This window comes from Physeter macrocephalus, chromosome 1, assembly GCF_002837175.3.
Source record: "Physeter macrocephalus isolate SW-GA chromosome 1, ASM283717v5, whole genome shotgun sequence".
Taxonomy (NCBI): Eukaryota; Metazoa; Chordata; class Mammalia; order Artiodactyla; family Physeteridae; genus Physeter; species Physeter macrocephalus.
The window spans coordinates 105,815,714-105,828,917 of NC_041214.2; the positions used below are offsets into that span (position 1 = coordinate 105,815,714).

At 38.1% G+C, this 13,204-nt stretch overlaps 1 protein-coding gene across 12 annotated transcripts in view; it reads right to left on the minus strand.

Moving 5' to 3' along the window:
- Positions 1-10,974: 10,974 nt before the first annotated feature.
- Positions 10,975-13,204, minus strand: part of BBX (BBX high mobility group box domain containing) — a 291,235-nt gene continuing 289,005 nt past the window's right edge. For all 12 annotated transcript variants that reach the window (XM_028493704.2, XM_055085734.1, XM_055085732.1 and 9 more), the window contains one exon: positions 10,975-11,453. In XM_028493704.2, coding sequence (XP_028349505.2) covers positions 11,366-11,453 — 88 coding nt within the window. In that variant the 3' untranslated portion in view covers positions 10,975-11,365. The remainder of the gene's footprint in view (positions 11,454-13,204) is intronic.

Genomic DNA, 13,204 nt, shown 5'->3' on the forward strand with positions numbered 1-13,204 from the left:
AATAACTGTAACATAAGTGCTATAATACACTAGCTTTATTTTTTAAAAACAGAGTTTACATGAAAATGGATCACGCTTCTGCCTGATTTTCAATCTGAGAACAGTGTGTGTATATGGTAAGTTTTGAAGGTACAGGCATACCTCATTTTATTGCACTTCACAGATTATGCATTTTTAACAAATTGTAGGTTGGTGGCAACCTTACGTCGAACAAGTCTATTGGCACCGTTTTTTTCCAAGAGCATTTGCTCACTTCGTGTCCCTGTGTCACGTTTTGGAAATTCTCAAAATAGTTCAAAGTTTTTCATTATTATATTTGTTATGGTGATGTGAACAGTGATCTTTGACGTTGCTACAACGACTCAATGAAGGCTCAGTTGATGATCAGCATTTTTTAGCAATAAAGTATTTTTAAATTAAGGTATGTCCTTTTTTTTTTGACATAATGCCTTTGCACATTTAATAGACTACAGTATAGTGTAAACATAACTTGTATAGGCACTGAGAAACCAGAAAACTCTTGTGGACTTGCTTCATTGCAGTGGTCTGGAATCGAATCCACAATGCCTCTGAGGTATATCTGTAAATGGTTTAAGCTCATATGAGGTTGACATCCAAGTTAAAAAAGTTTTAACCTTAATATATAATTGACTAGGAAGCAAAGAAAAGGGGCCAAGAAGTGTAAACTGCGTTGCTCATCTGTAGCAGTTTAATCTCAAGAAAACTTGGCTCTGTTCCAAGACTTGGAGGCTTGTGATGGCAGTCAGCGCTCTTCAGCAGGGAAAGGTGAGCCGCTGAGGAAAATCGGTTTCCTGCTCCGTGACTCGGGCATCTCCCAGGGCCCCGCCCGCTGTGCAATCTTGCCACTTGGTTGGCTCTGCCTTGTCTTCGGCTGCAGGTGAAGGGCTGCTCTTCCCCAGGAAATATCATTATCAGCTAATTTATGACACAGTTCATCCCGCCACCACCAATTACCGACGCTGCTGTCTGCGGTAGGCTCAAAAGCAGGGACAGATTCCGTCTAAAATAGATCTTTGGCTGAGGAGCAGGTCGTGGGGGGGACCAGGCAAGAATGTCACACAAAGGCGACTCCGAAGAGAAGAGTGCACAGCCAGACCAGACAACCAGTTGTTTTTTTCAAAGAAGGCATATGGAATATTGGATGTGTGTGTAGGAGTGAAAGAGGAACGCCAAAATAGTAATCCACATGGATAAATGCCCATACACAGAAGAAAAAGATCTTGGTCTGATTCCAATTTGAATGGTGTCCCTAGGGAGGGCTGTGGCATGCCTGAGAGAGACAACCCCTCTGCATTCCCCTTCGAATTTCAGGTGTCACACCAGGTGGGCTGGTGCCAGCGTTTGAAGACCCTCGTCTTCGCTGTTGCTTCAGCCATGGTCCTCGGCACACGCTAGCCACTCAGGAAATGTTGTTCCATATGTGACCCACTCATTTGAAGTCAGACCTTTGGGATGTGGGGAGAGGAAGACCAGTGAAGACTTTTTAGGCAACACAGATCCCACTGACTTGAGCCTTTGGGGGCCACAGACAGAGGCCTGAGGAACTTTGAATTAAACTCTTTAAAGTTCTAGAACTTTTCTGAATTCAGACATAAATTACAAGGCAGTTTCCATACCTAAGAGATAATCTTAATTCCTAAAGCAGATGATTTTGGAGTTAAAGAATTCCTTTAACTATCAATCCCTACAACGGGGATTTTGATTTGGCCGTACTGAGGTAAATAATTAGCTTAAAAATTAGATTCATGGCCTTCAATACACGGGAAGTAACGCTGAAGAGTTCTAGGTAAGAATAGGTTCTTCCTTTCTAAAAGGCTGAGGATTAGCCAAAGACTCACGTGCCTGACTGAGATCCAAATTGAAATGGTGGCAGCACACATCAGAAAACAAGAATCTTTTCCAACAGTTCCTCGGAGCAAAGCATTTCTTGAGTCATATGCACCCACCCATAAAAACCTTACAGATATTCTCAGTGGAGAAGAAAAAAAGAAAGGGAAAACAGAAAAGAGCTTTTGAGTATGGAGGATGTGGAAGTGGGAAGGTGTGCTGTCTCAGCAAGATGCAAGAGCTGGGACTAAGATAGGGAAAAGATGCATAGCCCAAGGAGAAGGAAAAGAAAGTCGGGGAGTCATATTATCTGGCTCCAGGATTACCTCTCTAACCCTAGGGCCAAATGCTTACACTGTGCTGCTTGACCTTGCGATTTCGGATATTCTCCAGCCATCATGGCAAGATTGTAGCCAATGTGCTATCTAACTGCACATCAGTCCTGGTATTAGCATAGCTGGGAGGTTCCATACCCTGGGACACACATAAAAGAAACATATGCTGCATCATGGATCGTCCCCAAAGGCTTTTATCACATTTTTGTCATTCTCAGAGTTCTGAGAAATTAAAAGAATTTTATTCTTTTAAAGTAGAACAGTAACACACCCATTTTTTTGTCTTCAAAATGCAGATTATCAAGTTTCACATGCACTTACATGTAACTTCTGACAGTCTTTGATTTCCATGCCCAACCTCATCTCTGTTGTATTTCAGTGGACCATTTCTAACCCCCACTAGATTATATATCCTTAGAAGACTGTCTTGTTGATGCTTAGCGGTCCAATAGCAGGCATCCACCGCAGATTTGCGGAACGACTGGATTGTTGTAAGAGCATGACAGCAATTTAATGGGCGTGCCATATGGGTAAAGAACTCTTCTGGAGCCAAAACAAGTGAGGTGAACTAATTTTCATGGGCTCTAAAACAGAGAAGTGGATGAGGCACTGTTTCTAAGGCGTTTTATTCTAACAACACAGTTTTGATTTTGACTGATACACAATACAGATTTAATACAGGTGAGGCTACGATTGGTGTGTTAAGTACTTCATATTCCATTTACAAGAGGGGTTTAGATTTCTGAGAACTTGTCAGAGTATCACTTTTATTTTTAATATATTGCTATAAATACCTAAGCCAAGATACAGTATGGGAGAAGTGAAACTTTAAAGTTATCTTGTAAAACTCCATCTAAACTTCTCCAGTATTTATCTCAAAGATTATATCTCCGAGGAAAAAAATTTTTTAAATTATATCAATTTTGCTTTTCTATTAAATATATTTCAAATAGATGCTTCATATTAGATGGCAAATTATTACCTATTTTTGTAGCTACTGAGTATATTTTAATTGTTTTTAATGTACTTTTTCAGTGCTTTCATGTTTATTTCTGGAAGATATGAATTGTTATCTGTTTAATGTCTTTCATAAGCAACACAGATATGATGCCCAATAGCAGAAAAAAAATCAAGAAATTATACTCAAGCATATTTATTGGAAATATTTCCATGCTGGCTTTAAAACCATTTGACTTTGGCTTCAAAACCATTTTGACTTTTAGACACTGAACTCTAAAGACCTGTTTGTATGAAATTTCCCTTTCCCCCTTTTATCCTCCATCATTCTCAAGAAACTTTCAATCCCCACATTTTCTCTTCTGACTTTGCAATACACAATCCTGAGACAAAATGACCTTTTGTGAAATTCTCTAGGGTAAGGGATCGCCGAGTAGATGAGACTTAAAGTAGGAATTATCATTTTATCTCTTCCAGCAAGGGATTTCACTTTATGCTTTAATTTCTGGCCTGTTGACCCAGGATTGCAGATTTTTAAAGTCTTTGGCAACCTGCCTTCCAGAGTTCATCTAAAATTTTGTCTCTACCTCTCCCCTACAAGAACAGATTTCACTCTTAAAAGTCTGAGACAGAAAATGCAGCAGGGACAGGGTTGGAGGGAAAAAGTGTAAAGGACACAGCAAGTTTATAAAAGTTTTATATAGTTGTAAGTTTTAGCCCTTGGGCCTTTTTAGACATTAACTACAACAAAATCATAGAAAGCAAGACCTAAATAAATTACATAAATAAATAACATGCTAAGAAAAGGCCGTCTTTCTTAAAATCTGTTTAGAAACTGTAAATTAAAAATGTCAAATACAGAGAGACCCAATTTGAACAGCGTTTTCTAATTCCAAATGATCTTCACTCCAGCAGTGCTGTGGCTCATTAATTCCTTTTGCTTTGGACAAGAAACATACTTTTGGAATCGTGAGGAGGTGATACTTAAAATGAATATTTGTGCATATCAAAATATTTGTTTTTAAAGACTATCTGAAGTATTTATACATGAAATCACACTTCTGGGATATACGTATCTGGGGTTGGGGGATGAAATGGAGGAAAATGGGTGAAATACAGATGAAGGAATCGAGGAAATGCAGGTGCTTGAGGTTGGGTGATGGGTACGTGGCGTTCAGTATACTAGCCGCTCTACCTTTGCATATATTTGAAAATTTCCATATTTCAAAAAGGTGACAAGGTTTCCAATACATTATGATCAGCAAATTTACCTTTGTTCGATATTCATGGAATAGAGTCAGTAGTATTCGTTTTAGCTCACTTATACAAGAACCATGTTATTGTTCCTTGCAAGAGGTTTCATGTTCTACCCAAAAGGACAGATGTGATTGTATATGTAGGGTCATAAAACCACACACATATGCATATTATCACCCTTTTCCCTAACAGAATTTATATTCCCCCAATACATTTTATTCTCAATAATTCAAAGGAAGTGTGCTGGAGTATTAGAAAATGTAATTCATTAGGCAGACAGATTTTACAGAAAAATATTTTAGTGCTACATATACAAGTATGAGTTAGCTATGTGAACTTAACCTACCGTGAGTTTTCCAAAACATCAAATCCAAACAGCTTATCCCTAAGGCATCAGGACCCTAGTTCATTCTGAAGACGAAGTTATACTTGGCACTTCTTTTGAATACACTAACATATCAACTTTCCAGTTGGAATAAATATAATTGTCAACAATTACCACTTAATGGGCATTTCCGTTACAGGCCCCATGCCAACATTTTCATATATATTTCCTTTTCATCCCAGTAGTGGTGTTAAGAAGTTATTATTAACCACCATCATTTAGGTTAGTGAAGTGTGAGGTTAAGAAACCCAGCAGTAAATGGGTGGAGCCACACTTTGGAGCCAAGTCTGTCTGAATGCAACGGCTGTGACATAATTATACTATATATGTATTTATACACTGTGCGTGCATGTGCACAATTGTGTGCCAATCCAAAGGATTAAAAGAAAAAAAAGCATATCCAAGGTTCTAAGGTTCAGGAACATCATATTCACCAAACTTGAGGCCTGAGTTTATACTACAGTCTTACCGATACTATTTCCATCCTTTTATTATAGTTCGGCGAAAGATGGTACGCTCAGGCAGGTCACACTTTCCCAAGGAGCCTCTCCTCCTGCGCAGCAGACTGAAGCACGTTTTCCTTCTTCTGTAGGGCTGATTTCTGCTCCACACGTTAGGCAAAAGCAACCAAGGCTGCTCATACAATAGTGAATCTCAGGTAAAGTTTAGGGGAGACCATCATTTGGTATTCTAAAATAGTTGAAAGGTCTTATTTGTATTAAAGTATTTTCCCTACTGTTTTTAGCAAATATGGTATATTGAAGGCACATACACTATGGCCAGTAGTGTGAACCAAAAAAAAAAAAAAAAAAAAATTGAATAATATCTTTAAAATATTTCAAATTTTTATTAAATATTTTTTATTCAGTTTTAAGATCACAGTTAAAGTACTTTAGCATGTTATACACATGACTTACATGTGCAATTTTTAGAAATATCAAATTAAGTATAAGATTTTGAAGAAAGAAATTATATAAATGTGTATATTGACTTTTACTACACATACATCTAAGAAAGCAATAATTCTGTTGTACCATTAAGTGGAAATCATTTATTACATGGCATGTTTACACCAACTCTAAAGAGAACCAAGCCAATTTCTGAAAGCAAAAAAAAATGAGCGATTCGGTCATGCTGAAAACTGTCAACAGACTTTAAGACCTGGTGGTCAAATGAAGCTGTGGTTAATTTATGACAGGTAAGTAAGCAATTCAAACCTATGGGAAAAGTTCATAATCTGGTATGTGGACTCTCAGGTGGTTTTTATTCCTTTTTGACAGATTCCTGAGAGCAAGACATGAGTGCTAAGGAAATGAGAAACATGTTGCCGAGCATGTGCTGAGCTCCAGATCACAAACCTCCCCCACCCCAGTTCTGCCGCTACGAGCTGAGGCACTAAAGTGAGGTGTCAGGGGACGTGAGCACCCCCCTGGGGCCGCAAGGGGAGGTCATGGTTAGTCCACGAAACGTGTGCCTCTGTGATTTAGGTTAGAGCTTGTGAGGTAAGATGTGTGGTGCGGTGCAGTGGGAGGGTGTGGAGGCATGGAATTAGGTCCTTGCTCCTTGGTAACCAGTTCTGGCCCAAGTTGTTAGAAAATCTTTGGAAAGAATAGTAATGTTCACAATAACTAATTCTGTGCATAAAGATCAATTTAAGGGCAGGATCAATTTTGACCACTGACTGCAACAAGAAAACAGTGGCCACCAAACTTCTAAGTACAAGGTTTCCTCTTTTCAATTATTAGTATAAATCATACCACCACAAATAAAATTTGGCCAGGAGAGGAAACTTTTTTGTATGTGTGAAGAAAATGTATACTTATATTTTTAAGGAAAGCGTAGCACAAACAGATGGAGGTGTATGAGGGGAATCAAATGTACTTGTCTTGTCGTTCACTCTTTTGCTGCTTCTTTTTCTAAAATGTAAGATAATGTCCCCAGAGAAAAGGACAAGGTCATTTAATATGGGGTATAATAAACTTCGCTATCACTTCCAAACTATATAAAAGCAAAGCAGTCCATCAAACCCTGAATACTTCACCAGACATATCTGGTAAGATGAACTGATCAACTGTTTCTTTTTTTATTATAAGTATGATGTTAGTCAATCTAAATAAGATAACTGTAAAAAAAAAAATCCCCAAACTCAAACACAAAATCCAAATCTAATTCTTTGGGAATGCTTGTATAAATAAAAGCAACACCTAATTAACAATTAGTACACTCTTTATAAGGTGCAAAACAAGATCCTATGTGGGGAAAGCTAAATTTTAATTCCCACCTAGCAGTCACTCTGAATACTTTATAGGTCAAATGTAATAAGAGCATTTGCTTCTACTGCCCATTTTCAGCAATACATTGTTCTCTCTGGAGAAGGCGGTTTGGGAAGTCAAAACACTGCAGCGGAAAATAGTGGCACTGAAGGTAGAAGCAAAAAAAGACAAACCTTTGAAACAGGACTTACTGAAATTAACCGTTAAAGCCGAGGTAGCCCATTAGGATTGGCCTTATCTGAGGGCTCTGTGGAGCAGTGCAATCAAAGGTGAACCTTCTCACAGCATCACGTACACCCCGACTTTCCCTTTACAAATGATGACTGCAGGCCTTGCACGACTTCCTTCCTTTTCCCCCATGAAGCGGCGATACTTCCCCTTTGCTGTATGGATGCTGGCCTCCAGCCTCCAGCCGCTGGTCTCCAGAACACTTAGGATTCATACAGTAGTTTAGCAGGCAGCATGGTCCCACTGCTTCACATTAATGCCAAATGCCAAACTTGGAACAGAGTTACTTGATATTCCCCATCCCTCCCCCGGAACTGTATAAACAAAGCATGTCATTCAGTTTTCAGCTTACTCCTAGTGCTGTATCGATTTATAATTTGCTTGAGATTTTACATAGGTGCAAACATTTCCAGAGGATGAGCCAAGGACTACAGAGTGCAAACAAAATTTTCTATGACTCAGGTAGAGTAGCATCTGACTTGATAAGAGGGTGACAGGGATTACACAAGTTGGATTCTAAATAACCAGACCAGTTCAGATGCTCCTTTTTGTTCATAGTGTTCCATCACTTTTTTTTTCTCTGCAGCAGTTTTAATGGCAGGAACTATAATAACAGTGATAACGTGGGAATGAGTCCAGCAAGCCTTTGAGGGGGCACTGGTAGAAAGCTCATCTGACGGAATTAAATAAATATATTTTCGGCGGGGAAAAGACTGTCAGAATTACAATGGTATGATATATCCTTTAAAAAAGAGGGCTTTAAAGACTTCACCATTTTGATCTAAAATCTGGGAACTAACCTAGTTTGGGGATAAGAACCTGTGTCTTCAAAGTGGCTGTGGGACCTTTTTCCTTTTCCTGGCCTCATTACAGTTATCCAAACAAATAAACACTTAAGAAGGGTGTCTTACAGTATTTTCTCTCTTTCACTCAGCTTCTTAGAGCTGCAGCTTCAGTAACTATAATATACTCTACACACTTCAAAATTACATAGGAAAATACCCAGAATAACTAAATAAATAAAGGGCTAAAGAAAACTGGAACAGTACTGTGTCTCCATCTGAGACTAAATCATCCACTTCCAGCAACACAGAGAAGGGCTAGGACAATTTTTTTCAAAAGATTTATATACAGGTTTGAATCCAGAAATTAAGGTTAAAAGCATAAATATTGATAATTTCAACTAGATTCAGAATGGTTTCAGAAAGATATGATACAACAATTTAGAATAAAACAAAAGCAGAAGAGCATCATATTTTGGTTTGCTTGAGATATACATAAGGTGCAACAACTTTTTCTCTTGAGGATGCTTGTGGGACAAATGTTAGTGTAGATGGTGTTTGCTGGCAGATTAAGGTACACACCATAGCAATATGATTTTCCAAAATAAAAAAGAATGAGAGAAGTGAAATGAAAATGATAAATGGGGGAGGGTACTACATGTTGGCCTGCAATATTTGTGCTAACAAATGTTGTTACCTGAAAATACCAACACCCCTCTCCAGTGGATTCAGGGCATGAGAAAAGCACTATTTTTGAAATCAAGACTTTACTCAGAGAAATGACAAGGCGAGTGTCTAAAAGACTATAAAGCTTTGCAGGATTTCTGCTACTCTCAGTGCCTAACCGCTTAAAAATTAAGCATGTCTACAAAAAGGTGGGTTTTTTTTTTTTTGTTTTTTTTCTAAAGTATCTGAAAACAGTCGTATCCAGTAGGTTGCCCTCCACCCCGACCCCTGCCTAAGGGAAAAGCCACTGAGGTTTAGGAAAAGCAGATCAAGTAAGATATATTAATCACATAGAAAAAAGTAATCTTTTGTTTTGCTTCTTTTTAAAAAAGGTCCCATGAATATACAGCACTCTCTTAAGGAACTCTAGTGAAATGTAATCAGAGGACTGGAGGAGAGGGCACTGGCAAAAATAGACCTATTCTAACATGTTCTAGAGAATAACAAGTTAGTACCATTGTCAAGGTGCATGTTCTGCACCAATTTTTGTTTTGTTTTGTTTTTTTTTGGATTTTAGCTAATTATAATTTTTAAATCACTGCTAGCAAGTGGTCCAGAAACTCCAACAGCCACCAACACTGGGACCCAGCAATTTTCAAACATTCACTTTGTGTTTCGAAATTTAGAAAATATCAATACAACAGCATCATAGTAAAAATCTCATGCTAAAATCTGGGGTTGCTCACCTGATTTATTTCTATGTGAATGGGGCTAAGCTTCTGCCTCTGATGAACCTTGCTTACTAATTCCTTTTTCCTCCATGCCCACAAGGAATATGCATTTTTGAGGACACCATTCCAATGCCCTGATGCCCTCTTTACCTGCTTTGAAAAAAAAGAAGCCCATATCTCTCTGTTCTTTTTCAATTCTGTTAGTATGTTGTACATATTTTCCAGCACCGAAACTGAAGTAATATCTACAACCGTGAAAAGCTAAACCTAGTCAGTACTAATAGAGTCATTTTTTTGTATGGCTATTAGGTCAAATTACGATTAGAGAAAAAATCATCATTACAATTCAGTCAAGTATAAATAAGAAAGCTAGATAAAACCTTGTAAACTGTCACCATTTAGAGATCTAATTCAAAAGTTTCAAACTTGAACTAACACTATCAAAATTCCGCCAGTTTGAAAACCAGTAAAAATTATTGCTGGAATCCAATAATTAAAATTTGGTAGTTTGTGCTGTGATGCAAGAGTGGGGAAATACTTTGTGCTATGGAACAAATACCCTGTAAAATCTGTAGCCGCCAACTAATTCTGATTTATCACTTTGCATCTGTTGCTAAGAAACAAGATACTGTGAACGTCAGGTGGTGGAGTCAATATGTTGAATGTTCTAAGCCAGTTAATCCACATGCACTGGCATATGTATGGTTGGTTTTATGTTCAAAAGCAACAAAACATGAAAAGGAAACAGGAAACTTGCAGGTGGATCTATAACTGCGAGTCCCACTCTGGTCAGGCACACCTCCCTCATCAATACCTCCGTAACCACAAAAACTCAAAATGGCTCTAAAAACCTGCAGTGCCAATCAGGCTGTGCATAGCAATTGCTACCCGTCCAGTCTGTCTGGGATGGATGTAAAAGGTCTGTAGCTCAAAGTCCACACGAAGTGAGTGTGTCTTCAATGTGTTCTGAATAGTGAAGTAATACTAAGGTCACTTCTGAATAATATTTTTCTATTTTTGTCTGTATGAACGATCCATTGGTCACTCAGACCCCTGTGTAAAAATAAAAGAATCCTCAAGGCATGAAAACATCAGTAATCTGTAATCTGCTGGACTCTTCCCCTGTCTGGGAAAATATTCGCCACAATTTGCCCCAAGCAAATTCTTCTTGGTCACTCAAGGCCAAGGAAAAAATTCTGCTTGTAAGAACTGTAATTTTTCTTCTTCTCTTTCTCTTTTTGCCAGCAAACTACCACTCTGGTGGCAAATATAAAAGTGCAGAATATATGGACCACGAGGCCGAGCATACACCGCTAACAATGGTACATCTGCCTGCCCGTGCTGCTTGGGCGTCTCTGGAACAGGCTTTTTAATATTATTCTACAATATAAATGTAGGTATAACCTATTATATAAACCATCTTAGAACATAAATCTCCATGTACAAAAAAGACTAAGAATATCTAATAATAACTAGTGCAGTGTGTCAGTTTTTGTTTTTTTGTTTTTTGTTTTTGTTTTGAAAGAATAACTAGGTAATATACGAAACTAGTTTCACACTCTCTGGTTGGTAAAAGAGATGCTGGATGAGCTACAGTAAAGGCAGCCTTTTACCAAGTTACCACCTATTACCATCAAAAGCCTTCAATAGAAAGCAAAGCTCTAGGATCATCCCGTTTCTGCTCATTATCAGACAGATAACATCACCCTCAAAGACTCTGGGTTCTGAAAGAACAAACTGGCCCAGGGTGCCAACTTCTGCTTCAAGTGAATCTGGGCCGTGTAGGGCAACAAGCACTTGTTTGCAGTCTATATTTTCCACCACATGGACTCACTAGCATCTCTCAGTAAAGACAAGGCTAGGGTAGTAGGTAAAGCACAATGTTTTACAATTAAAGGGCGCCTCACTGGTCAGCGCAAGAAATAAGTACAGGAGCCTGTGGCATTTCTTTTGGCTGTCCATCATGGGTGAGTGGAGTTGATCTCTGACCTCTGTAAAATAAGAGGAAGAAAAAGAGAGAAATCACTTTTTGAGAGTACATTATCAGAAATAGGAGAGGATGATGAATGACCAACAAAAGCTTTCCAATATATCTTGTTTAATAGCTACGACTGACTTAACTACTTACACCATTTAATTAAAACTGTTGTTATTCTTAAAGCTTCTTTATTTTTCTTTTTTAAGGATTTCTTATCTCAGTTCCTCTCATACAACTCAACAACATACTCTGCCCCCAAACAACCACCTCCGTTATGTAGAGACAAAACCTGAAGCACCAACAGATTTGGGGAAATTCCCAGGAAGTGGAAAACTTTCAGTCAAGGGCTATGGTTCTAGGATGACAGTTTTCCTCTGGATCTACTCATATTAAAAAAATGACACATTCCTTTCCTTGACTTGCCCAAGGGGAAGAAGACTCTCCTATACTAACCGATAACCTTCAGGCTCATTTCTTGAGATATATAATAATAAGCCCGATTTCAAAACTTAAGGCCAATAAAAGGGATGGCCTCTGCAGAGAGAGGTGAACTGTGAATTAAAAAGTGAATGAAAAGAAAACACTGAAACCCCCCTAACGAAAGAGAAGTCTCAAAGGCATATGGAGGGAGAATGCATAGGGAAGAAGGCAAGTACCAGCTCTGAATTTTAGTGTGTGAGAAAATCCAATCAACTTGGGCCAAAATCAACACATATGGAGAAAGAACTCTAGACAAGACTTAAAAAAATTCATGGAAATTCTTATCATTTGGATTGGATCTACATCAAACAGATGTAGATCAAACAGTTATTTTTCACTCAGCTTGTTGTTTAATGAGTAGGAAGAAAAATACGATTTACTTCACGGTTATAAGAAAATTTCTTGGTACTTTCTATAGAGCTTCTCGTTCTAAAAAGATAGGATTGGGCACCTCCTTGACATTTCCTAATAGGTTTCCCAAGCCTCAACAATGCATACTCACTGCTCTGGCCTACGATGGTCTGTAGTGCACAGCACTGTGCTGAAAATATGGGATAGAGCAGCAGTGTTTTCACTGGTTTGACCGTTTCAATACAGTATCTTCTTCAGATTACGTGAAATAAAAGGAGCTATTTTAAAATTCAAATTGTATCTCTCCATAACTATATCCAATTTTCTTTTTCTTGATGAACAAAAAAGAAAATTAATACAGATAGATTACATTTGGGGATTTTAGAATCCAATGATCACTTAGCTTAAGATATTAGGAATTTAGAAAAACAAAACGTGTTATAATCAAGCCTCTGGATTAATCTGTTTATTTATGTGGGGATGCTGTAAGAACCAGCTATTCAATATGTTCAACTCTTTGTTCAAGAAAGATGAAATTAAAATGCTATTTTTTACTTTTAAGATTGAATATGTAACAATATTACAAAAGCGAAAAAAAGTTTTAACAAGTATTGGAAAAGGAAACATACAAAGAAAAAAAGTGAAAGATGAAAAGTACAATGCAAAAAAAAAAACAAAACAGCAAGCAAGAGGGAGAGAGAGAAATTGGGGTGAAAGCCCAGCTTACTCAGTGGAAAAAGAAAAGGATGTAGGAGCATGATGTGGCTGCCACGAAGTGATGGTTCCAGCTCCCAGGGGAAGGTCAGGTGAGATTCCCCATGAATCTCTATGACATGACAGATGCTTGCTTAAGTGGCACGCTGGAGCAAAGGCAAAGACAATGAAGTTCAAAGACTTGGATTCAGATCTTGACTCAAGTTTAGTTGTGTGCTC